The 27,592-nt window shown below is 40.5% G+C and overlaps 1 protein-coding gene across 6 annotated transcripts; it reads right to left on the bottom strand.

The window, feature by feature from the left end:
- Positions 1–1,565: 1,565 nt before the first annotated feature.
- synrg (synergin, gamma) lies at positions 1,566–25,965 on the bottom strand. 6 transcript variants are annotated; one of them, XM_089013680.1, is made up of 24 exons: positions 25,924–25,965; positions 24,837–24,877; positions 23,768–23,931; positions 23,556–23,686; positions 22,297–22,402; positions 22,106–22,217; positions 20,689–21,027; positions 19,197–19,451; positions 18,529–18,609; positions 17,341–17,537; positions 16,352–16,591; positions 15,720–15,859; positions 15,134–15,249; positions 14,981–15,043; positions 12,511–13,365; positions 8,283–8,801; positions 6,872–7,035; positions 6,734–6,787; positions 5,534–5,630; positions 5,327–5,475; positions 4,271–4,381; positions 4,168–4,206; positions 2,984–3,016; positions 1,566–2,048 (listed from the first exon to the last, which is right to left on the bottom strand). In XM_089013680.1, exons 1-24 carry the CDS (start codon positions 25,956–25,958, stop codon positions 1,917–1,919), a joined length of 4,173 nt encoding a protein of 1,390 aa, XP_088869806.1. In that variant the 5' UTR covers positions 25,959–25,965; the 3' UTR covers positions 1,566–1,916. The 6 variants fall into 6 exon arrangements, with proteins under 6 accessions (XP_088869806.1, XP_088869807.1, XP_088869809.1 ...); XM_089013681.1 differs by lacking the exon at positions 4,168–4,206; XM_089013683.1 differs by lacking the exon at positions 19,197–19,451.
- Between the last annotated feature and the right edge of the window lie 1,627 nt (positions 25,966–27,592).

The following is a 27,592-nucleotide window of genomic DNA, read 5'->3' as shown; positions in this document are numbered from 1 at the left end:
ACGCCTTATTATACATGGTCGTTTTTTTTTCGCGCTCAAAACGCCTTACTATACATGGGCGTTTTTTTTCAGCTAAAAACGCCTTACTATACATGGTCGGTTTTTTCATATAAAAACGCCTTACTATACATGGTCGTTTTTTTTCAGCTAAAAACACCTTACTATAATTTATTGGGAGGGGCTAAAAACATGCAACCATGCATGGGTGATTATTTTTGGAGAGGGAATTGAACCGGTAAACTTGTGCATGAAAATCATGCACTCTACAACTGAGCTACATCCCCATTCTACTTGTCTAAAAATGCTTTACTATACATGGGCGGTTTTTTTTCGGTAAAAAAAACGCCTTACGATACATGGTCTTTTTTTCCGCTAAAAATGCCTTACTATACATGGTCGTTTTTTTCGGCTAAAAACGCCTTACTATACATGGTTGTTTTTTCAGCTAAAAACGCCTTACTATACATGGTCGATTTATTCAGCTAAAAACGCCTTACTATATATGGTCGTTTTTTTCGACTAAAAACGCCTTACTATACATGGTCGTTTTTTTTCGGCTAAAAACGCCTTACTATACATGGTTGTTTTTTCAGCTAAAAACGCCTTACTATATATGGTCGTTTTTTTCGGCTAAAAACGCCTTACTATACATGGTCGATTTTTTTCGGCTAAAAACGCCTTACTATACATGGTCGTTTTTTTCGGCTAAAAACGCCTTACTATACATGGTCGATTTTTTCGGATAAAAACGCCTTACTATACATGGTCGTTTTTTTCAGCTAAAAACGCCTTACTATACATGGTCTTTTTTTTCTCCTAAAAACGCCTTACTATACATGGTCGTTTTTTTCAGCTAAAAACGCCTTACTATACATGGTCTTTTTTTTCTCCTAAAAACGCCTTACTATACATGGTCGTTTTTTCGGCTAAAAACGCCTTACTATACATGGTCGTTTTTTTCTCCTAAAAACGCCTTACTATACATGGTCGATTTTTTCGGCTAAAAACGCCTTACTATACATGGTTGTTTTTTTTCGGCTAAAAACGCCTTACTATACATGGTCTTTTTTTTCGGCTAAAAACGCCTTACTATACATGGTCGTTTTTTTCTCCTAAAAACGCCTTACTATACATGGTCGATTTATTCAGCTAAAAACACCTTACTATACATGGTCGATTTTTTTCGGCTAAAAACGCCTTACTATACATGGTCGTTTTTTTCGGATAAAAACGCCTTACTATAAATGGTCGTTTTTTTTCGGCTAAAAACGCCTTACTATACATGGTCGTTTTTTTCAGCTAAAAACGCCTTACTATATATACATGGTTGTTTTTTTTTCAGCTAAAAACGCCTTACTATACATGGTGTTTTTTTCGTGCTGAAAACGTCTTACTATATACCTGGTCGTTTTTTTGGTGCGAAAAACGCCTTTCTATACATCGTGTCTTTTTTTGTTCCTAATACGTCAATCGCGATAAACGGTAAAACAGTCAAAAAAATCAACAGGGAAAAGAGAACATTGCGAATGCATGTGAAAAGTTTCACTCACAGAAATCACAACAAATTGAAACTGCTGCACTGGTTTATTTACATGGCATTCAAATAGCACGCAAACAAAACTTCATTAAATTACATTTCCCTCCCCCACAAAAAAAATCCAGTTTACGATGAACTAAAATGTACACCAGTTAAATATTAAAACACAATAAAATAAAATAAACATGTCTTCCAGCCAAGGAGAGTTTCAACATTGAAAGTGACATTTAAAAACATTCAAGTCAGCATCCATTTTGCAACGAATCCCTTCAAGCTTCAAACAGGACCCAGTCATGAGAGTAAAATGGCCGCCAGTGGACGAGACTCAAGGAAAGAAGAAGAAGAAGAAAAAGTGGTGAAAAAGGTGAAAGTTGGTCGTTCAAAGAAGGTCGGGCAGGATGAGTCCCGGCGGTTTGGGTTCCACGCAGTTGATCCAGAAGTTGGCGCAGCTGGCGTGGTACTGGTGCCCGCCGTACACCAGCTTCAAGTTGTCCGTTTCGGAGTTGAACGCCTGCCAAGGCGACAAAAAGGGTCAAGAATTCCTTAATTGTCTACACTACAAAGCACAACTACAAGTATTCAACTTTATTGATCTTCAAAACATCGATCGATATTCTGATTTCCCTGAAACTCGAATTCCAGGACCCACAGAATATTGAGTTTTAGGACGACATAAATATTTAATGCCGCGTAAAAAAATCTTAGACTCTTTTCTTTCATCAGAAAATAAGAGTTAATTGCTAAATTATATGGGCCTGGAGTTATCTGAGCTTGAAATGGTGGCAGATGTCCAAAATACAATGCATATTGGTTGATATAGTGCTTTAACAGCTGAAGCTGGAACAAAGCGCTAACATGGAACAAAGGGAAATTCTGCCCCCTTGTGGATCTGCAAAAAAATTGCCAGAGGTCTGACCAGCGCTTTATCGGCATCCAAGCAAGAAAAAATAAAATAAAATGAACAAATTCGGGAATGGCCCTCTACGTTATATTTTATAATAATAATACATTTCATTTCTAAGTGCTTTTCAAAACTCTCAAGGTCACTTTACAGTCACAGGATCAGTTTTTCTGTGGGTGAGCAGCGGCAGCCACATGCGCCACTGTTTGCCCAATAACTCGAATAGATAGAAAGAAAGTTAGCTGGCTAGCTAATCGATAACTAATAGCTGGCTAGCTTATAGATAGCAAATAGCATAGAGGTAGCAAATATATGTAGCTCGCTTGCTAGCCTTTTCAATTTCTTCTAGTACGGGATGTCGTTTCAATTTTGTGAAAATGCCATTTTGAATATTGGGCAATTCATCAAACATCAATCAATTAATCCATCAATATTTTCCCAGCACCCGCCGTCATACTTATTGATAAACATTGAGATCTCCAGTGATGCCTAACTAGCTAATGAGCCACATACTGCTTCACTAACTAACTCGTGTTGATATTTACCGTGGATCGCCGAACACTTTCTGGAGTCAACGCCTGAAATCAGAACACAGTCGACAATTGGAAAGGAGTGTGCACGTACATATTAATAACCGATGCGTATGGGGATTTGCCGCGGCTTGGAATTGAAGTGGATTTACGTGTGAAAATAGATGTGAGACAATTTCTTTCCATCAATGGATGTGACACATTGCTACAGCTTCATGTCTACTTAAAACATTCAGCTTGTAGGTGACGTGCATATTCCGCCATGACGTCCTTTGATCCACTGGTGAAAAGGACGCTTTGATCCTATATGCAGAATAGATTGAATGACTGCGTCTTTGTGTTGTCATATTATTTTGATATTTTGTTCTTTTGACTTCAAGATGGCGGCGCAAGAGCGGCTGCATTTACAGCAGCTCCTGTACAGTGAGACCTCAACTTACGAACTTAATCGGTTCCCAGACAGAGTGTGTAAGGCGAAAAGTGTGTATCTCAAAAAACAAATTCCCATAGGAAACCATTAAAATTGGAATAATCCGTTCCCGGGTTTCCATAAAATATAGTTTTTAACCAAATAAGCCTTCAAACTACACACAACATACCTCATTCTATGTATAATAAATGTGCTATTGTATTGTAATGAAGTAAATACACTGACACGAGCCTGTGGTGGTTTTTTTCGGTCCCATCATAGTAAAATTATCAGCAAAAACCTCCAAGTAGGCGATCGACGTGTGCATTCAATGAGAGGCGGTGTGCAAAGTAGCGCCGGCTGGAGCGCTGTTCGGTCGTGTGCTTCCGCCGAAGATCACTCCGCCAGCCGTGGTGGGTGTGTATTATGAAAATAGTGCTTATGATAAGGTTTAATTTTTGTAAATTAAAGGTTCTTAAGACGAAAAGGTGAGGTAAGATAAGGTGTTTGTAAGTTGAGGTCTCACTGTATTTTGTTTTTCTACTTCTTCCTTTCCTTTCCTCTTATTTTTATCACTTTGCTGCTGTGAAATGTCAATTTCTCCACTGCGAGACTAATAAAGGCTAATCCAAGCCACATAAAGAGGGAATAATTAGAGAGATGTTAAATAAGTGTGACTTTTGGACCCCAACACCCCCAAGCTCGGTTCTAAGAGAGGAAAAGCCCAACATAACACCTCACCCCCTTCACCAGACAGCAACACCAGACAGCACAATAACATTTCTCATACTCGTTTAAGAAGGCGTCCGAGCGTCCTTGTGTCTTTGATCTGGTGAAGACGTTTCACAGTCAGCGAAAAGTTACACAAATTCAGGGTGTACGAGGGGGTCTACCTTGCTGCGGGAGTCGACGTTGAGGAGGCAGACACCGCAGGCCAATTCTTTGGCGTTCTTGATGCCGTGCCGTAGAATGCATGTGGAGAAATCCAGGGAGCTTTCGTCAGGCTGTAAAAGACAAAACAAAAGAGACAAAACAATTGAGCTGCGAATTGGGCATTTTCAGAAAGTCCCGCCCCCAATTCGTGACGTCACGCCAAGACGTCTTGCCTTGATGGAGAATCAAAACAATGGCTTTAGATTCGGACAATATGCTTTCTTGTTACACATCCAGTTATGAATATGATTCAAATAGTTCTGAAGAGGAAAGCATACATGTTTGCAATCAATTGCCATTTTGAGGCAACATTGGGGAGAAACGATCACCAGAAAAGAGGCACAAAATGGCGACCTCTTGTAGACATGACAGTGTATTGCGTTTCCACAGGCTGAAATTCCTTATATGGAGCTTGGACACCCTCTTCTGGTGGCTTTTGGGTGCAACACAAGGTTTTCAGACCAAACAATCCAGCAAAATACATTGACGTGATGGAAGGACTGCTACAATGTGTTTTGTTTGGGTCAGGGGGCGTTCCTTTAGTGACGTCACGTACGGACTCGTCACCAACTCAAAAACAAGACTTCCGGAATATTCAGCGCGAGTCTTAAAACGTAAAATATAGCTATATGCGATGGAATCTTTTTAAAATATGCTCAGTAGAAGCCATTTTACAAAATATGGACACAACTTGTCCTTTAAGTTGCGAACTGACTTGTGTCACTCAGTGAAGTTCCACCATTTTTAATGGCCACATCAAAAATGTCATTGACCACCTCGTCAGCGACCTTATTTTCCATTTGCATGTACTTTAATCTGATTTCAATGAATTAGCAAAACTAGATTTGCATCTGGATTCAGCATAACAGTTACAGAACATTATAGGCGACAACGACTATAAAGTCCGATAGAAAATGTCCGCCTTTTCAGAATGAAAAGCCGCCATCCCGTGAATTCCAATTCCAATCGACATCTTGACGTAACCGCAACGCGATGTGTCGGCGTTCGTGTCTCACCACCAGCTTGGCCAGCGACATGAAGCTCGTCAGATTGTTCCACACGCGGCTGATGTCCTTTAGGAGCTGTTGAAGCTTCTGGGAGCACACGGCCGTCGTCTTGACGCCCAGTTCCACCCGCCGGGTCACGCGGTAAACTTCCACCACACCTGACGGACACTCGTTATTAGCATTTGGACTCTAGCGTGTTCGCGTGTGCGCGCTTACCCAGCAGATATTCCATGCCTTGAGCAGACTGGATAACCTCGGTGCACACTGAGGAGCTGCTGATGCCGTTCAGCGTGTTGTTAGCTTTGGTGATGACCTACGTGTGGAAAGACAATATGTACTTAAATAGTCTCCAGATAAGTTGAATGCTTAACAAGTGCGAGCGTGTTTCCATATTTCATGAAAAATGTACATTATTGTTGTTATCTAAATCATGAATGACTGATTTTGGAGTCGATTTACGCCACAATTGTTTGCTAGAATTTTGTGAGGTTCTCATTCACTGCCAGACGATGTGCAAACATGTGTCCAATCCAGTACCAGGGTTTTTGTCATTTTCACTCAAATTCCAGGACACACAGAATATTGGGTTTTAGTACTACATAAAAATTCAATGCGGCATTAGAAACCTTAGACACTCTTCTTTCATTACCAAAAAAAATACTTAATTCCTAAGTTATATGGGTCTGGAGTTATCTGAGCTTGAAATGGGGGCGGCGTCAAGACAAATGCTGCCCCCTCGTGGGAGGGAAACACATTGCCAGAGGTCTGACCGATGCTTCAAAAACACCCCAGTAAGAAAAATTCAAAACCCGAACAAATTCGGGAATGAGGCTCCACTGTCATGCTTTTCAGTTAATTCCTAAGTTATATGGGTCTGGAGTTATCTGAGCTTGAAATGAGGGCGACTGTAGAAAATACAATGCAATACATACATATTGGTTCATCGAGTGCTTGAACAACAGCTTAAGCTGGAAAAAAAGGGAAATGCTGCCCCTTTGTGGAAGGGAAAAACATTGCCTGAAGTCTGGCCGGCGCTTTATCAGCACCCAAGCATGAAAAAGCAAAACCTGAACAAATTCGGGAATGGCGCACTACGTCCTGTTTTCAATTCCTGAATAAATTCTCTGTCAGGTTGGATAAATTCTGCTCTCAGGTTGGAGGGAGCAAAGGACTACTCCCTGCGGCTCCACTGATTGTCCTGACTAACAACTGGCCTGATTGCCCCACTTCCTCCGGTATCACCACATCAGTATTACTAATCCTATGTACATAGGATTGATGACAGCTGAAGAAACCTTTTCATCGACACTATTTGGAGGACAACAATGATTTTTTTTTTCCCGCCACGTCGGCCATTTTGTAAATAAAATTGACATGCTTGAATAGCCACGTGTTGAGTGTTGAATGGCTACAAACCTCAAGAGCACTTTCCAAACACCTTTGCCACTCGTAAGCATAGCGCTCGCTTTCCTGCCACGTCACAAAAGCGGTACAGGAAATGTCAAAGCCTTTCAAAATAAAAGATATTAAATTGCGAGTGTTGACGAGGTTCACCTCCACTTCCCCCGTCAGATCTTTGTACTTGTCCCGGATGACGGGTAAGGTGGGTTTTTCGCTCAAGGTGCTGGATCGGTCTCGGAAAGGCTGCTCGGGAGGCTGCGTCGCGGCCGGGCGGTTGATCTCTTTTTCTCCCAGGCTGTGACTGCGCTTGTGGGAGCCTGTCGGATGGATGAACAGGGGCGGATTTATTATTCTCACTGGGCTGATCATCGTAGTTTTGTGGTGAGAGCAAAAATGGGACATTTTCAAAGCTGTCACTGAGTCAGTCTCTCCTTGTTTAATAAGAAGACAAGTGTAAACATCTACTTTGACTTCAGAAAACAGACGATTTTGACAATTTTCTGATATTTTTCAGACCAAACCAGGAACTATTAACTATGAAATATTCTTTTTTTTAGGGCGATGCCGTTATACTGAATGAATAAAACACTCAAAATAAAATATATGTATTTTATTCATTTAATATAATGGCATTGGCCAAAAAAAATATATATATTTCATTCAATATTTAGGCCAATGGCATTATATTGAATGAATAAAACACATAAAATAAAATACATGTATTTTATTCTTTCAATATAACGGCATTGGCAAAATAATATATATATATATTTCGTTCAATATTTTTACTAATTTTAATGTTAATATTTTTTAAATTATGTTAATAATTATTGTGATTATTTTAATTAACTTTTTTTAATGTTAATTATTTTGTAATTATTTTAATTACCGTATTTTCTGGTATATGTAATGTAATATAATGTAATGTAAGGTAATAAAATATACTATACTATACTATAATTGAATATAATATAATATAATATAATATAATATAATATAATATAATATAATGCGCACCTTCAATGAATGACATTTTAAAACATTTTCCATACATAAGGCGCACCGGATTGGTCACTTTTTGAAAAAAAACTGGTGCGCTTTATAGTGCAGAAAATACGGTCATTTAATAATTATTGTTATTATTTTAATTAACATTCATTATTATAATTATATGATAACTAAAACTTCACTTTAATTATTACCGCTTTGTTTCCTGTATATGATAGTTGGCCATGTTAAGCGCTTTGTTACAGCTTCAGCTGTTGTTAAAGCACTATAAAAATCAATATATGACTTTGTGTTGTCATATTTTGTTATTTTGACTTAAAGAGTGACTGCCTTTCCAGCAGCTCCTGTATTTTGGTTTTCTACTTCTTCCTTTCCTTTACTCTCACTTTCGTCACTTTGCCGCTGTGACATGTAAATCTCTCCACCGCGAGACTATTAAAGGCTTATCCAATCCAATGTATTGTATTGTAATGTAATGAAATTGGCTGACAAAAAAAAAAAAAACACAGGCACACAGCGGTCTCATTTGAAAAAACACACCAACCAAAAAACTGACCTTGAACAGACAAGTCAAAGGTGGCCAGCTCATCCTTGATCATCTCCTCACTGGATTTGACTTTAGGCTGAGCGCTCGCTTTCAGGAAATCAGACTTGCCAAATTTTGGCTTGTCTCCTTGAAAGGCACCGAAATCATCCGAGGTCTCGTTCAGGTTGGCCTCCAAGCCGTCCTCAAAGGGTGAGTCGGGCTTCTCGGAAACAGTGCTGGCAAAGTCGCCAAAATCATCTTGATCTTTGCCACATTGCTGCTCTCGACCATCAAAGTCAGCGAAGGCTTTGGATTGGTCAGCCTCTGTTTCCGAGGACGACGCGATGTTGGCAGGCGAGGCGGGTGAGGCGTTTTCGGGGTTCGCTGCGGCCTTTTGAGCGGGTGTAAAAAGCGGCGGGCCGACACCCCCGTGGCCCTGCGGCTTCCGGAGCTCGTCGGTGACGCAGTCCTCGCGCTCTGACCAGTCGTAATTGGCCAGGCTGCTGAGGCCCGAGGTCCCAAACGGGTCAAATTTCATGTCGTCTCCTTCTGCAATGAAAACAACAAACATGCTGCCAGTGGTTCCTGGAAATAGCTAAGACACAGCTGGGAAGAAGAAAGGAGCGTCAGCGCAGTGTGCCGGTGCATATGTGGAACCGTCGCGGCTTGGAATTGAAGCGGATTTACGTGGGGAAAGAGATGTGAGACAATCTCTTTTCGTCAATGGAGGCTACAGCTTCGTGTTTGCTTTCAACATTTAGCGTGTAGCAAGAGGTGCACGTTCCACCATGACATCCCTGATCCACTAGTGAAAAGGACACTTACGTTTTGCGCACTTTTGTTATTGTAGTAGTGCGTTGCTATATCTTACTAATGAGGAAAAGGAGTGTACACGTACATAATAATAACCGATGCGTCTGGGGATTTCCCGCGGCTTGAAATTGAAGCGGATTTACGTGGGACAGGACAATCTCTTTTCGTCAATGGATGCTACAGATTTGTGTTTTCTTTCAACATTTAGCTTGTAGCAAGACGTGCACGTACCACCATGACGTCCCTGATCCACTGTGAAAAGGACGCTTTGATCCTTTCCTCTTTCATCTAGAACTGCTTCATGCAACAAAGAGGGTGAAGGAAGTGCTTAAGATTGAATGACTGTGTCTTTTGTGTAGTATATTATTATTAATAATAATAAAAATAATACATTTTATTTCACGCACCTTTCAACGCTTTCAAGGCTAATAATAATAATCATCATCATCATCATTCAATATAATGGCATTGGCCTCAAAACATTATATTCCGTTCAATATTTAGGCCAGTGTCATTATATTGAATGATATGATATCAACGATTATTATATTGAATAAAGTGAGAATTCTGACTTTATTCTCAGACTTTAAACTCTGAATTTTGAGAATAAAAAAATAAAGTTGGCAAGATTCTCGCTTTATTCTGAGAATTCTGACTTTAAAGTCAGAATTGTGAGAATCCTTAACCTTAATTCTGTGAATAAAGTCAGAATTCTCACTTTAAAATGAGAATTCTGACTTTATTATCAGACTTTAATGTCAGAATTCGGAGAATAAAAAATACAGTTGGCAACAAAATTCTCACTTTAGTCTCAGAATTTTGACTTTAAAGTGATAATTTTGACTTTATTTCTCAGACTTTAAAGTGAGAATTCTGAGAATTAAAAAAAAGGCTGGCAAGATTCTAACTTCATTCTCGGAATTCTGACTTTAAAGTGAGAATTCTGAGAATAAAAAAGGTTGGCAAGATTCTAACTTTATTCTCAGAATTCTCACTTTAAAGACAGAATTCTGATTTAATTATCAGACTTTAAAGTCAGAATTCTGAGAATAAAAAATAACGTTGTCAAGATTCTCATTTTATTCTCAGAATTCTGACTTTAAAGTCTGAGAACAAAGTCAGAATTCTCAAATTCAGAATTCTGAGAATAAAGTGAGAATCTTACCAACCTTATTTTTTTCCTTCAGTGGCCCTCATCCTCTTCCGTTCAAATCAATTTAGTGTCACCAAGAAGTAGTTTTGGTTTCAAACAATGTTTTCTAACGAAAAACAAGATTTGACAGCAGCTTGGTTTTTTTTGTTGTCCAATGCAGCCCCAAAAAAAGACTAATTTGTGAAATTGACAAGGATCTAGTGACGCACGCAAAACATTTGAAAGAAGAAAAGCAGAAAAATAAGACGGCACCCATTTTTAAGCCATTACCAAGAGGAATATTTATTACCACAACATGAGAGAAGAAAGCCAGAAAAAAACGTTCACAAAGTAGAATAATAGAGTTCTATTGTTACAAGGAGAGCTAACAGTGTAAAACTAGACTTCAGATTTGCGTTAAACAAGCACATGCAGATTCAAAAGCGGAAAAAAGGGACAAACGAACAAACTGAAACGCAAAAGCACAAAAAAAGCAAGAGTGAGAAGGCACATTCACAGACTCACAGAAGTCAATCGGAAGAGGAAGTGACAAAATCCAGGTTAGAAAGCAACTTTTTTTTGGCTTTGTTTTGAAGGAAACAAAGAGAGGAAATACTACAGAAACCCTTTGAGGAGTCATTAGACAACAACAACAACAAAATGGAATGCAGAGGCTATAAATGGGTTACTTTCTATACTTTTAAACAATTATCAAGCACCCAAAGGGTTGGAAAGCAGACATACATCCCTGGTATCCCGCAGAAAAGGATTAGAATGACTGTACATCCAAGAAGAATATTTAAAGAGACAGTATCCCTTTTACCTCTTGGCTTAGTCGGATAGGTACTCGAGTACAAGCAAGTCAAGTTTCTTCTACTCTACCAGGTATTACACACACGGGTGTCAAAGTAAACATTTTGTCCGAAAAATAAACTTGGTAAAAGCCCAAAAGTCTAAAATGACAACTGGGATGGGTATACGTACTTGTCAATTTCACAAATTTGAAAAAGGCAGCAAGAAGCAGGGAATGATGGGTAAGAAAGAGCAACTCGTCGAAGCTGACATGATAATTTAAAACCCCCCCCCATGACCCCTGTGAAAAGTGGTGAGAACAAAAAAAAAAAAAAAAAAAAACAGTTTCCTTCTGTGTACCCAACTGGAAAGCCACCTGAGAAAAGGAATACTGTCTCTTTAAGAGTATGTCGGGTATGTACGTGTTCAGAAAGAAAAACACAAGATTCTCTAAAATAATGGAAAACGTGAAAGAAGCATTTGGAGAAGAATCAGAGTTGAGATGGAATGCATCCGCGTTGTGTTACGACTTCATTTATAAGGCAATGAAGATGCACAACTGGATTCAATCATGTCGTGTATGGAAAAAAAAGACACCCTGCCCCCCCTTCCCGAATGTCCTTAACTCATTCACTGCCATTCCAGAATGTATTATTTATTGATTAATTCTTATTAGCTATGTGGATGGCTCGCTAGCTATCTAGCTTGCTATATATTAGATATCTGGCTGGCTAGCGAGCTAGCTAATAGCTATCTATTAGCTGACTAACCTATTCTGGATTACTTGTTGAAAAACTAGCTAGATAGCTAGCCAGATAGATAGCTAATAGCTAGCTAATATAGAATAATAATACATTTCATTTCTAAGAGTCTTTCAAAACTCTCCAGGTCACTTTGCAGTCACTGGATAATTTTTTTTCTGCGGGTGAGCAGCGGCAGCCAAACGCGGCAGCGTTCACTCAACTCGGAATAACTCAAATAGATAGAAAGCTAGCCAGAAGGCTAATAGCCATCTAACAGATATCGGGCTAACCAGAGAGCTAACAGATAGCCAGCTAGCCCACCAGCTAGCTAACAGACAGCAAATAGATAACTAGCTATGTAGCCAGCCATGTAGCCAACTAGATAGCCAGCCAGATAGCTAATAGACAGCAAATAGATAGCTAGAAAGCTAGCTAATAGCTATCTAACAGATATATAGTTAACCAGAGAGCTAACAGAAAGCTAATAAATAGCCAGCTAGATAGCCAGCGAGCCAACAGACAGCAAATAGATGACGATATAGCCAGCGAGACAGCTAATAGATAGCAAATAGATAGTTAGCTAGCCAGATAGATAGCTAGATAGACAGCGGGGATAAATGAGATGAAATACTCAAAGTTGGAATGAAGGATGATGCTTAACATCCTATTTGATATGTTACTATATAGTGAATGTTTGAACACGTGAGTCTGTGTACATGTATGTAAGTGTAAGTATGTAAATCTGGTCCTCACCAGAGCAAGCGCACCAGTTCCTCACCTGTAGCGGGCGGCTGGTGGGACGAAAGCCCCGTCAGATCCAGCGAGCTGTCCGACATCACGTGCTTCAAGTCCCCGCCGGCATCGGTGAGCTTCATATCCAGCTGCACCGACAGCGCGTCCTCAGAGTCATCTTTTCCCGCGCTGCTGCCCCCGATGGACGGGAGGTCCAAAGATTTGACCGAGACGCAATCTTCCTTGTTTTGCTTGAAGGCGGCCACTTTGTCCACCGGGGTTTTTTCCGAGGCGCCGAGCGCCGTGCAGAATTTGGACGATTGAAAGTCGGCAAAGTCGTCGGCGTTGTCTTTAGGGTCGTCATAAGCCAGGCCGCCGCCTTCCAAGGAAAGCTGCTTGAAAACGTCATACTTGTCTGAGTTCTGCTGAAAGGGGGTCTCGCTGTGGAGCGCAGCGCCGTTTTCGCTTTTGGGCTCCCCGCCGCCGGAACTCCCGAACGCCATAAAGTCAGCAAAATCGTCCTGCGGCGGCGGCGGCGGTGCTGAGGACGAAGAGCCAAATAGTGCAAATTCCCCAAAGCCGTCCGATTTGGGGTCGCCTGGAGGGACGACGCCAGCAGGTGCGTCGGCGGCGGGTAGAGCGGAGGCAGGGATAGAGGAAAAAAGATCCAGGTCGGCCATGTTGAGAGGGTTTTTGGTTTGAGAAAGAGAAGCGGCTGGGGGCTGCTGCTGTTGTTGTTGTTGTCGTTGAAGAGGCTGAGAGTTGGGGAAAGCGGAAGGGAAGGAGGGCTGGAAGATCTTGGCCTGCTCCGGTGGCTCTAGCGGGGAAGCGCTGTCTGCCGTTTTAAAGTCAGTGAAACCGTCATCAGGTCGGACAGACTTGAAATCGGTAAATGCCTCACCTGTGAAACAAAACGCAAGAGACTTTTAAAAATTGGGAAAAAAAAAGATTTGGCATGGAGTGATAACCTTGGAATTGGTTCCCAGACAGTGTAAGGCGAAAAATGTGTATCCCAAAAATTAATTTCCCATAGGAAACCATTAAAATGAAAATAATCCGTTCCTAGATCCCCATAAAACAAGTTTTTTTTTAATTTTCTAATTTCCTAAGCCTTAAAACTACACAAAATATACCTTAATTTATGTATAAGAAATGTGCTTTGGTATTATAATTAAAGAAATAAACTGTACTGTATAATAAAGCCGTTTTATTTACCTTTGTGATGGTCGTTGATGGCTTGATGGAATGGAGTGGCCGCTTTGTTCGAGGAACGTAACCTTCTTTCACCATCTTGAGGAATGATCCCTCGTAGGTGCTTTCTCTGTGATAATTTTATCTAGTTCATCAATTGTGTTCTGTTTAGCTGGGTTGATAGCTTTTTGCATCAAGTGTACAGATGGCTTGTGTGGGTTGTGTGTGGAGCCTGATTGATGGGATATTTTAACCTTGCAGTCTACATTCTGCCTGTGAACTATCAAAGTTGAAACTCTCTAAATGTCGTCTGCCTGTCTCTTTAATGTTTAAAAGTAGTAGAAGCACTCAGATTACACTTTTAGAAAGGAATTGTAGTTCATCCAATGTTGTAAGAACAGGACAAGGAGACACACTGCACACTTGGCACGTGACTTACTGGACTTGTAAGATTGGTCCTCATTGCAAAGTAAGCTAATGAAACGTGGGAGGCGAAAAACAAATGGGATCAATAGTGAAAGAATTAAAAAAAAGCTAAGAGTAGCAAATACCCAAGTTAAAAACAAATCATCACTTGCAATTCTGTGATTTTGATTTCAGGACATGGGGTGGACTCCGACTGGGCAATCAGTGCTGTGCTTTTCCCACTTCTTTACAACTTTAAAATGTTTTAAAAATACAAAGTAAGATGATTTCATGATCATGGAGAGTTATTAATTTTTTTGTGGTGATTTTGTGGTGCCAGGGTTTTTGTCATTGTCACTCAAATTCCAGGACCCACAGAATATATAGTTTTAGGACTACATAAACATTCAATGCAGTTTAACAAACCTTAGACTCTCTTCTTTCATCAGAAAAAATAGTTAATTCCTAAATGATATGGGTCTGAAGTTATATGAGCGTGAAATGAGGGCGCCGGTCCAAAATACAATGCAATCCATACAGCGCCAGGGTTTTTGTCATTTTCACTCAAATTCCACGACACACAGAATATTGAGTTTTAGGACTACATACACATTCAATGCAGTGTTAGAAACCTTGGACTCTCTTGTTTCATCAGTAAAAATAGTTAATTCCTAAATTATATCTGACTGAAGTTATGTGAGCTTGAAATGAGGGCAGCTGCCCAAAATACAATGCAATACATGAAGCGGGAACAAAGCGCTAACATGGGAAAAAAGGGAAATGCTGCCCCCTTGTGGGAGGGGAAAAAAACAGAGCCAGAGGTCTGGCCAGCACTTTATCGGCTCTCTACGTCATATTTTCAATACCCGAATAAATTTGGGAATGGCAGTGAATGAGTTAACGGTGAGACGGCATCTTACCTAGTGGTTTTTTGTCAGTCGGAGTTTCCAAGTGTCTAAACACACTATATTTGTCTCCTCCATCTTGATGAGGTGAGTGCAATGTAACATAAAGGGGAAAAAATAGCATCAAAGAAATGGTAACATAAACACACACAGATGTGAAACTTTTACCTGAGGTAGAAAGCGGGACTTCCGTGGGCTGATCCACGGACAGTTGCTTGAAGACGGCGTACTTATCGGAGGAGGAAGAGGAGGCCCCGGACACGGGTGTCAAGATGGCCGGTAAGCTGAAAGATATTAGGTAGTGGCTGGACTTAATCACAATACACGGTCAGTATTGGAAAGATGAATGCACTTATCAACCGACTGCTAATTTATTAGGAGCTGACGCAAACTCATTGTGACACACAACGATTCACCATTGAGTTATTTCTGAATTTTTCTTCTAATTTAGTGATCAACACGGGGTTTTCAGATGAAAAAAAGTACCCAAAATGCATTGTGTGTTGCTTTCTCAGTCAGGGGCGTTCCCTCTGTGACGTCACTTAGGTCATCAACGAGTCTTGAAACGTAAAATCTAGCTATATGCGGTGGAATCTTTGTAAAATACGCTCAGTAGAAGTCATTTGAAGGGATTTTACAAATTATGGACGCAACTTGAGACACAGAGGTGTCGGTTGTCCTTTAACTGATCCAAAATATGCAGAATAATAACCTCTAAATGAGGAAGCCTTGTGCCTGAATATGAATGCGTTACCTGTTTTGACTCTGCACCGTCGAGCTGGCGGGGAATTTAGCGCTTGATTCTCCTTGGAAATGAGTAAACGCCTGGTCACCAGAGCCAGCTTTGGGAGCCTCTTGGAAGTCCTGGAAGTCGTCGTCTTCCACTTTGGTCGCCTTTCATGACAGGGTGGACAGAACAACACAGGAGTTAAATGATGGGAAAGTAACTTTTGAATAGCTTTGAAACAAACGTTTATGTCTTCAGTATGCCCTGCTCACGCTCCAACCAAATAATTAACTGATATATTTCTGGAAGGGCGGCCTGTTAGTCGAGTTTACACTACAGAGGTCATGAGTTCAAGACCTGGTCCGGTCTCCCTGTGTTTACAGTGAATGTATTCGGTAATTGAAAATACAGGTGACTTACGACCAGCTGTACTTACTACCACGACCTTCAGAGCCTATTTTTAACATTTTAATTCTACGCCTGAATGAGTTAAGAAACCGCGGAAAGAAATTTTTTGCTTACAGGTCATGCCCTCTACCTCTCCTCTCACCCCCCCCCCCCAAAAAAAAAAAAAAACCCACAAAAAAACAATCAATGACTAGTAAATTGAAAAACTTGTCATTTGGGACATTCATGGATTACAATAAATCAAGCGCTACCTGAACAGGAGGGAAACTTGCGATGAAGTTGGAGGATGCTGCAACTGGGGCCACCGTCATGGGGGGCATGCCCGTAGACGATGTGGGGGGCATGGGCATGGACACTGGCTGGTGGGTCATCATTGGTTGCTGGTGCTGAGGCATGATGGGGGCTAAGGCCATCGCAAGGGCCGGCAAGTTGGGCACCGGCGGAGACGGGAACTGACTGAGGATTTCCACGTTCATCGCAGGCAGGCCGCTCTGACACACACACATACACACACACACATTTTTTTAACAACAACAATGCACTTTAAAGGACAACCGACACCTCCGCACAAGTTGTGTCCATAATTTGCAAAAGATTCCACCGCATACAGCTATATTTCACGTTTTAAGACTGACAAATCAGCCCATTTGCAATGGAGCTTGGGCGCCATCTTGTGCCTTTTCTGGGCCCTACATTGGAGTCCAGGCGGCTCGAATTGTTACGGAAGGACTTCTTTAATCGATTGCAAACATGTATGCTTTCCTCTTCAGAACTATTTGAATCATATTCATAACTGGATGAGTAACAAGAAAGCATCTTCTCTGAATCTGAACTCTCTGAAGCCATTGTTTTGATTCTGGAGCAAGGCAGTTTGTGAAGGAGTATCCTGGCGTGATGACACGAACAAGGGGGCGGGACTTTGTGAATCTCCCCAGTTTCGAGCTCATTTTGTGGCACTTTTGGCACACTTTAAGTCGTTTTTATTGGTGTTTTGCATTTCACTCAAAATATCAGCCTGCGTGTTTTTGGGTATTTTAGATGCTATAAAACGTTTTTCTGATGTCAGTTAGGAAACAAAAAAATGGTGTCGGTTGTCTTTTAAGCAATCTGATTACTTATACCACCGGTCATGTACTTGATGTCCATTTTACCAAACGAAATAAATCTAATAAATACATCTATAGCACCTGAAAAAAAAATGGCCATTTATTTCAATATACCCCCGTCACTACATTTTTACCTGCGCCACGCCAATCAGTGCCAGCACAGTGTAGAGCTCCTCTTTTGTAAGCATGCCAGGTGTTGTGCGGTTGGCGGTTGCCCAAATTTGGCCCAAAGCCTCCCGGGGCAGACCCGACGACATCAGGAGAGGGTACAGCTTGCCCGTGTCAATCCCAGCCGGAGTCATACTAAATTCCAGAACCTTCTTGAACATTTCTGAGAGCGGAAAAGCACAACATGTTCTTTGTTCAGGACAACAACCAGACGATATCATCCAAAATAGCAATAAAAACTAATTACTAACCATTTTAAGCAGTATCTTGAGCTTCATTGAGGACTAATCAGTCATTGATTTCAAAATAAATACTGGTAAGTTAAGGCTTTTGTTTAAAAAAAACTAACTTTTTTATGCAACTATCGCTGTATAATACAACAATACAGTATGTGATCAATACCAATGGAAAACCAACAGCGCTAGATCAATAAATTGGCTGATATTAGCTCTCAAGTACGTAATTCATTACTTTTTTTTAAACTGTGTTATTTTGGAATGTGTGGGTGCAAAGCGCCATTGTGGAACTGTCGCGGCTTGGAATTGAAGCGGATTTCCGTGGCACAGGAGATGTGAGACAGTCTAACTAATTCTTTTTATGCACTTTTGTTATTTTACTAGTGCATTGATATGTCATACTCGTGAGGAAAAGGAGTGTACACGTACAAAATAATAACCGATGCGTATTTGCAACTGTCGCGGCTCGGAATTGAAGCGGATTTACATGGGACAGGAGATGTGAGACAATCTCTTTTTATCAATGGATGCTACAGCTTTGTGTTGAAGCAAGAAGTGTACATTCCACCATGACGTCCCTGATCCACTGGAGAAAAGGACGTTCATTCTTCATCCAGAACTGCTTCATACAACAAAGAGGTTGCAGAAAGTGCTTCAGATTGAATGACAATGTGTGCCTTTTGTGTTGTGTTACATTATTTGTTCTTAGTTGTTGTTTTGACTTCAAGATAGCGCCGCAAGAATGGCTGCCTTTACAGCAGCTCCTGTATTTTGTTTTTCTACTTCTTCCTTTCATAACTTTGCTGTTGTGAAATGTAAATGTCTCCACTGCGATACTAATAAAGGATAATCCAATCCAATTTGACACACAACATGAAAGTTCAAAAGCATTTCAACATCTCGAAATCCAGAAATTACCTGGGATGAGGCTATCGTTGTAAAGCCAGGCTGGCGGGACTGACTGGATGTGTTCTTGTTGTGGATACATAGCAACAGCCCCTGTGGTAATCAAACACACACAAACAGCATGATATGTATATATATATTTTTTTTTTATTAAATATTTTTCTGCCGCTGGTATCCAGAAAAATCAACTTTGAAAAGCTCAATGCAGATTTAACACCCCATAATGTAATTATACAGTGAGCTCCTACAAGGGATTCAACTGATTTGACCTATTTCATGCTTTTATAAATGCTGGAATTTCAATGAAGAGCCTCAGCGTTTGCATTGATGACACACAAAGAATTAAAAAAAAAAAAAGAGTAAAAGTCAATGCGCAAGCATGTTAGTCCAAAGTAGGCACCGCGAAACATGAAGGATTTCCGTCGCAGCCCTACAGAGATATTAAATGCAGAAAACCAGGAAATAGAGTGTATCAAGGTTTGAAATGACAGTCCCTGAATGGCCCACTTGACAATGGTCAGTGATTGAAGATGTCACCTCACCTTGATTTGATCGCCAACGAAACGTGTTATAAAAGCCAAGAACGATGAGGCAGTAGAAGACAGGAAGCTGTGATTTTGATGTATTTTTTTTATGGCGGAAGAAGCGGCCGAGGAGTGGTAAAAACGGGCTTCTCTCACCGCTGTTCGGAGGCGAGGGTTTAACAGCTGTCGAGGCCTCGGCGGTTAGCCTTTCAGTCACAAAGACCGACTCAAGACTCAAGTCCTGGGAAGACGTGGCCCAATTCCTGGCCTTACTGCTGCTCTGAAACTGAGTGGAAACTCGAGCTCTGGGACTCATTTCTGTCAATGTCTGCCTGGGTTTAAAGTTTAAATGTGCTGCCTTGCCGGCCGTGAGGTCGCAAGAGGAGAAAAGCTTCTCTTCAAGGGAAGGACCTAGCGGGGGAACAAGCGTGTTTTTCCATCAGGTGACCTACATCTTTGACCACAACTGTTAAAAATGTCCATACTTCCTGCTATGTTTGTCCATGTCCATCTATTATTATTATTATTATTTTTTTTCATCATGTTTATTTTTTTTATTATTGTTATTATTTTATTATTATTATTTATTTTACTATTATTATTTTATTATTATTATTATTATTATTATTATTATTATTATTAATAATGTTATTATTATTTTTATTTTTATTCCTATTTTTATTACCATTATTATTATTACTATTATGACATCCTGATTATTTTACATCCCGTTTATTTCTACTGAGGAAAGCAGCGAGAATGGCATACGACTGGCAAGGGAAAAGAGAAATAAGTCCATTCGTTCTATCTGTAACCGGCTGCAATATGAAATCATTGGTTGCCATGACAACAAAAATGTAATTTATTTGTTCATGTTGTTTTGTAAAGTTGTTTAATGTTTCTATGTGAGTTTTTGTATTGATGTTTTTTCTCAAAATCCTCTTCAATACAGTGATACCTTGGCTTACGAACTAAATTGCTTCCCAGAAAGTGTGTGTAAGGCGAAAAGTGTGTATTCCAAACATTAATGTCCCATAGGAAACCATTAAAATGAGAATAATCCGTTCCCGGGTCCTGATAAAACCCAATTTTCAACTAAATAAGCCTTAAAACTACACACAATATATGTTATTTTATGTATCATAAATGTGCTATGGTATTGTAATTAAAGAAATAAACTGTACAGTATAATAAGGTCGTTTTATTTACCTTTGTGATGGTTGTTGATGGCTTGATTGAATGGATAGCTTTCGATTATTATTATTATTATTATTATTATTATTATGTGAACTGCTTTGTTACAGCTGCAGCTGTTGTGACCCCCACCCCTGTGCGGCTGCCTCTACAGCTACTTCCAACCCTTTTTAAATCCCTTTCTGTTCGACTATTTTGTTTATTTTACTTCTATTATGCATAGAATACTTTATTTTTAACTTTTCACCCCCCTCAACCCAATGTTGCTGTTGTAGATGGCAAATGTCCCCATTGTGGGACGATTAAAAGCTTTCTGAATCTGATTGATTCTGAAATGATGGCACAGCAGGGATTGTCGAGTGCGAGTCTCCCTCCCCTCGAAAAAAAAAAATAACTTGTAAGTATTCCATGTAAAAATATAGGCGGATGGAAAATGAGCAAATGAAAGAATTACCTTGAAATGAAGTTTGCGAGTTGCTGTTGATGACAGAGTGAGGTGGAGTGGCAGCGGGAATGGACACAGAAGGGAAGGAAGGGTGGACTTGAGAGGAAAGGTGCGAGTGTGAGGAACCAACAGGACCCTGAACAAAGTCACTGAACTCCTCGTGTTCCTGGGGGAAAACGCCAGTCGTGACGCTGCCTGCTGAGCAAGAGGAAGGGAAGGAGGAGGTGGATCCTTGAAAGTCACTAAATTCATCATTGTCCTCAGACAAAGGCGGGGGATGGGAGTGGGTGGCAACAGACGAAAGGGATGATGATGATGATGATGATGGTGGTGGTGATGAGGTCGTGTCTGCAAGAGTGAAGAAATCGTGACGACGGAGCGTAAAAACACACACATACGATTTGAAGAAGTCAGGATCAAACAGTAGAATTCAGATATTCCACCCAGAAGAGGGCGCTGTTATAGATTCTATTGCATGGGTGTTCAAAGTATGGTCTGCGGGACACATGCAGACCACTCCTTTCCTTGAATATGAGTCAACAAGCATTTTCATTAGTTACATTGTGAGCTCTGTCATAGTTCTTTCGATAATTTGAACCGTTTAACTCATTCATCCAGTGCCAGGGTTTTGGTCATTGTCTCCCGAATGCCAGGACCCACAGAATATTGAGTTAAAGGACTACATAAACTTTCAATGCAGCGTAAGAAACCTTAGATTCTCTTTTTTTTATCAGGAAAAAGAGTTAATTCCTAAATTATATGGGTCTCGAGTTATATGTTATTGAAATGAGGGAAGCTGAGCACATATATTTATCACTATTGTAGTTCACTCATTCACTGCCAGACATGTGCAAAAATGTGTCTACTCCAGTGCCAGGGTTTTTGTCATTGTCACTGGAATTCTAGGGCAGCCGCAGGAAAAAATATCCTGTCACTGTAAAGTGTCCTTGAGAGTTTTGAAAGGCGCTTATAAATGAAATGTATTATTATTAGTAAGCTCCCATTTCGAGATAGTTTGTAGCTGATAGGCTCTTTTAATTTATAAGGTATATTGTGTGTAGTTTTAAGGCTTATTTAGTTGAAAATTATGTTTCATGTCGACCTGAGAACGGATTATTCTCATTTTAATGGTTTCCTATGGGAAATTATTTTTTGGAATACACACTTTTCACCTTACACACACTTTCTGGGAACCACTTAAGTTCAGAAGCCAAAGTATCATTGTATATTATTAATATTGTTGTTGTTTCTTATTATAAATACAGTAAAGTCTCGTTATATCGATAGTCAAGGGAGTCGGAAAAAATATCGATATAACCGGGACTATCGATATATCCGATATCGATATAACGAGACTTTACTGTAGTCTTTTTGACAGTTTCGTTACCGACCCCGTTGCAGTCAGCTCACGAATGTGAAAGTGTACCTGGTTTCTTGCTCTGTGATAACGGCGCGGGATGCATCTTGGCGTCCCTGCTGAAACCGTCCAGGTTCCCCTTGATGGCCTCCAGGGCGTCGTCCCGGCTCTTCTCCCCCATCTGAGTTGCCAAAAAGAAGAAAATAAGTTGACTGGTAACAAAAGGTGAGACAAACGGTGCCAGCGTCAATGTTTCTTGCCTTGGGTTTGACGCTGCTAAGCAGCCTCAACTTCTGCTTCTGCTCCTCAAACTGCCTCCGCTTCCTGTCCTCTTCCAGCATTTTTTGCTGTTGCTCCAGACGCTTCCTTTAAAACAATAAAATGGAACTCGAGCACCCTTGAGAATACCATTCTATAAATACATCAAAGATGTTCTTGTTGGAAAAAAGTAGAAAGCAAACAATCTCTCTTTGTATTTATAGATGTTTCGGTCAGTTTACGAAAATATAAATCAGTCATTCTTTCAGCCTGAATAAAAAAACGCATGTAAACTACTTGTGTATGTCAAATAATGGTAATGGTGGAAATTAGGTCAGCAACTATCGATTAATTTTAATTTGGTGTATTCGACCAATAATCTTATCAATTAATTTGCTTTAAAAAATAATCATTTGCACTTTGGATCCTAAACCTCACCTGCTATTGAGGTCCCTGACTTTTGAGTGTGTTTTGCTTTAAAGGTCGATGTCTTGCCTAGTGTGTAAGCTTTGAGAGAGAGAGACACAGAGAGAGACAGAGAGAGAGAGAGAGAGAGAGAGAGAGAGAGAGAGAGAGAGAGAGAGAGAGAGAGAGAGAGAGAGAGAGAGAGAGAGAGAGAGAGAGAGAGAGATATAGAGAGAGAGAGACAGAGATAGAGATAGAGAGAGACAGACACAGAGATAGAGAGACAGACAGGGAGAAATATAGAGAGTGAAAGAGAGACAGAGACAAAGATAGAGTGACAGTGAGAGACAGAGAAACAGAAAGAGTGACAGAGATAGAGACAGACGGAAAGAGAGAGAGAGAGAGAGAGAGAGAGAAAGAGACAGACAGATAGAGATACAGAGAGTGAGACAGATAGCAGATAGAGAGAGAGAGAGAGAGAGAGAGAGATACAGACAGAGAGTGAGACAGATTGAGAGAGATAGAGAGAGAGACAGAGATGGAGACAGACAGAGAGACCTACAGACAGACAGAGAGAGACAGAGAGACAGACAGAGAGACAGACAGACAGACAGACTGACAGAGACAGAAAAAGTGACAGAGAGACAAAGATGGAGACAGGCAGAGACAGAGATACAGACAGAGAGTGAGACACACAGAGACAGAGAGAGACAGAAATAGAGACACACAGAGACAGAGAAAGAGATAGGGACAGACAGAGACAGAGAGATAGACACAGAGAGACAGAGAGATTGACAGAGATAGAGACAGACAGACAGAGAGAGAGAGAGAGACAGAGAGACATATGGTTTCTTACTGATGCTCCTCCGCCATTTGCTTGTGCATGTCGGCGGTATACGGCGGCGGGCCCGCAGGTCTGATGCCCATAAACTGGGCTTGGCCCAAGAACGGCATCCCGGGGCTCTGCATCCCAATCGCCATTCTGGCCTGTCTCAAACAAACAATGAAAGCTTTCACCTTTCTTCATTGTCATCAATGGAATTGCTTGCCAGTAACAGTGAACCTCACCTGCATCGGCATAGCTCCTGGAGGCATCTGTCCCCCAAAATTCATTCCCATCATGCTTTGCATATTTGGCTGCATGACCTGAACCATTGGGAAGCCTTGCTGCTGCTGCTGTTGCTGCTGTTGTTGTTGCTGCTGTTGCTGTTGCTGCTGTACAGGGACCAGGCCTGCACACCAAACAAGTAGCAAAAATGACATTTTGCTGGATATTAACAGAACAGCTGTCTAATCTGAAACATGCCAGAGATGGGAAAAGCACCTACAGTGCCAGGGCTTTTGTCATTTTCACCCAAATTCCAGGACTCATTGACTATTGCGTTTTACAACTACATAAACATTCAATTCAGCGTAAGAAATCTTACTTTCTTCTTTCATCAGAAAAAAAAAAGATTCCTAAATTCCTAAATGATATGGGTCTGGAGTTATATGAGCTTGAAATGAGAGCGGATGTCCTTAAATACAATGCACTACATACATAGTGATTTATATAGCGCTTTAACAACAGCCTAAACTGGAACAAAGCGTTATCAAGGGAAATGCTGAAAAAAAAAAAATCATTGCCAGAGGTCTGACCAGAGCTTTATCAGCACCCAAACGTGGAAAAAAAACAAAACAAGAACTTCATGTCACAAAGAGGGTACAGCAAGTGCTGAAGAATGATTCTGTGTGTTTTTGTGTTGTCATATTATTTGTTACAGTATTTGTTGTTTTCTTTTTACTTCATGATGGCGCCACGAGATTGGCTCCTGTATTTTGTTTTTCTACTTATTTCTTTCCTTTCAGAACTTTGCTGCTGTGAAATATAAATTTCTCCACTACGAGACGAATAAAGGTACATCCAATCCAATCCAATCCAGACATGGAAAAAAAAAAATTCTACAGAAATGATGTATACTTTTTTTTTGCCTAAAATCGGCGTTAGTATCTGCCTTAAAAACAAATCAGTCAGTCCCTTATAAAATACACATTTTAATTTCTAATGACATTTTCCTGTATGACACGTTAAAAGATATCTCCGCGAACCGCTGTCAAAAAGCAATCAATAAAAGATTGATCACATATTTTGACTCACCTTGTGGCGGTCCCAAACTCCCTCCAACAGGATACATGAAACTAAAAAAATACGTAATGAGACATGTAATTAATAAACTTTATTTCCTTTGTCCACGTGCCATTTTTTTTTAACTCAACATATGGTGGTTTTGACTGCAGGTAATTTTGTTTTCCATTCGTGTGGGTGCGATTACATAGAAATGACCTTTTTGGGACAGCAGTGAACATTTAAAGGACAACCGACACCATTTTTTTGTTTCCTAACTGACATCGGAAAAACGTTTTATAGCATCTAAAACACCCAAAACACACAGGCTGATATTTTTCGTCACCAACTCAAAAACAAGACTTCCTGAATATTCAGTGCGAGTCTTAAAACGTAAATTATAGCTATATGCGGTGGAATCTTATTAAAATATGCTCAGTAGAAGTCATTTGAAGCCATTTTACAAATTATGGACACAACTTGTCCGGAGACGTCGGTTGTCCTTTAATCATTTACTGCAGCTGACATAAATATTCATCTCATGTGTTTTTCAACAGCTACTTTTGGTCTCAAAATCCACTTTTATGGACTTAGATGATAAATATGTCACCGTGTGACATATACCAAAAGAAACTGTATCTATTTTTTCCATCCACACTGGCTGAGCTTCAATTTCACTTGTGTTGCTGTGATCCAGACATTTATTATTTACGCAACTGAGGCTGACGACATAAAAAATGTATGAAAATCAAGAAATAGTTACCAGGTGTGGGTACCTGCTCACAGATATTAAGGCGATATTATCACTAACACGTGACGTCATCATAACACATGAAAGCTGGCACTGGTCGTATTATTATTGATTTTTACAAATATTAACACTATGAGGCGTCAGTCTAGCTTAATAGTCGTCTTGCAATCCTCTTGTGACAAGCCCCAGCTGCTAACATTAGCTATGTCAATCAGTCATCTCGTCACTTGGCTTCGACCACAAAAGCAACCGATGTGGCCGTTTCTTTAAAGCCACCGCGGGGATAGCTTGAAGAAGAAGCGAGTGGGTGTAAAAGGTGGATAAATGTCCAAAACACGTGAAAATGTTGGAATATAGACGATCGAGTACCTGCCGCCTCCAGATGATCCCGGCCGCAGCGCCATCTTGAGAAGGGCAGTAGCCAGGATAATACTGACGTCATACAATGACAGCAAATATTTATTTAGCCCCGTCTTTAGCCTGACAGGTTGCATACAGTTGGTATGTGTCATTTAATGTATTGATTGACCCATAGGTGTCGCTCTTGATCTATTTGTTGACATTACAACCACGACGTCGGCGGCCATTGTAGGTCAAGACAAAGCAGTTTCATTTATATCAGGCTGACTGTCAAAGACCCGAATCCAGTGTTTTGCATGATCCTTGCTAAAAGATGTGCTGAATAAAAACTGTCAAATTGTCATGTTTGATAAATACGTCTGTGTCAGCGCTTTTTTATTTATTTATTTCTTACAGTTGACTGATTTAAAAATTATAAATCCATTATCCATCTATCTATTTGCTGTCTATTTGCTTTCTATTAGCTAGCTATCTGGCTGGCTACCTAGCTTGCCACCTAGCTGGCTATCTATTTGCTATCTATTTGCTGTCTATTAGCTAGCTATCTGGCTGATTATCTGGCTGGCTATCTGGCTGGCTACCTAGCTTGCTACCTAGCTATCTTTTTGCTATCTATTTGATGTCTATTAGCTATCTATCTGGCTAGCTTGCTATCTAGCTAGCTATATATTAGCTATTCAGCTAACTATCTGGCTATCTAGCTATCTATCTATTAGCTATTTAGCTAGCTAGCTATCTATTAAATATTTAGATAGGTATCTATTAGCTATCTAGCTAGCTTTCAATCTATTTGAGTTATTCCGGGTTGAGTGAACGCTGGCCATTTTCTGCCTCTTATTTGGTGATTCATTTCGCCCCAATGTTGCCTCAAAATGGCACAGAATAAATTATTTAATTGATTGCAAACATGTATGCTTTCCTCTTCAGAACTATTTGAATCATATTCATAACTGGATGAGTAACAAGAAAGCATATTCTCCGAATCTGAACAATCTGAAGCCATTGTTTTGATTCTGGAGCAAGGCAGTGTGTGACCAATAGTGACGTCACGAACAAGGGGGCGGGACTTTCTGAATCTCACCAATTCCGAGCTCATTTTGTGGCAGTTTTAGGACACTTTAATTCATTTTTATTGGTGTTTTGCATTTGACTAAAAATATCAAACTGCGTGTTTTGGCTATTTTAGATGCTATAAAACGTTTTTCTGATGTCAGTTAGGAAACAAAAAAGGCAACGTCGGCTGTCCTTTAAGGGGTGAGAATGAGCACAAGTGTCCCAGCTTGGGCCTCTCTTAGCCTGGGCAACGATGTTCACATGCCTGGGCACTTTGTCTGGAGCTCCCACGGCATGGAGGCACACCATATCTTCTCCCCTTTTGAATGTCAATAGCTAAATATCCATTATTAGTCATGCTAGGGTGATTAACGATGTCACCCATTAGTGATGAGATGGCATCTCTTTACAGATGTTGTTTGCATGTGTTCACACCTCTAATTGCGCTTCATTAGAAGCCCAATGAGGCTCCATCACTCGAACTGGAGCTGTCTTCTCCTCCTCCTATGCCAGAAGGCCTTTGACAAGTCTGGGATCAGATCTGAGAAGGCCCCCCTCCCGGTTTACCACCCCCAACCCTCAAACCCTGATACCCCCCCGTCCCGGTGAATGGTGGTGGGCCGAG

This window comes from Hippocampus bargibanti, linkage group LG14 (genome assembly GCF_051943395.1).
Source record: "Hippocampus bargibanti isolate YZ-2025 linkage group LG14, ASM5194339v1, whole genome shotgun sequence".
In the NCBI taxonomy this organism is placed as follows: Eukaryota; Metazoa; Chordata; class Actinopteri; order Syngnathiformes; family Syngnathidae; genus Hippocampus; species Hippocampus bargibanti.
This window is presented reverse-complemented; position numbering and strand designations above follow the sequence as displayed.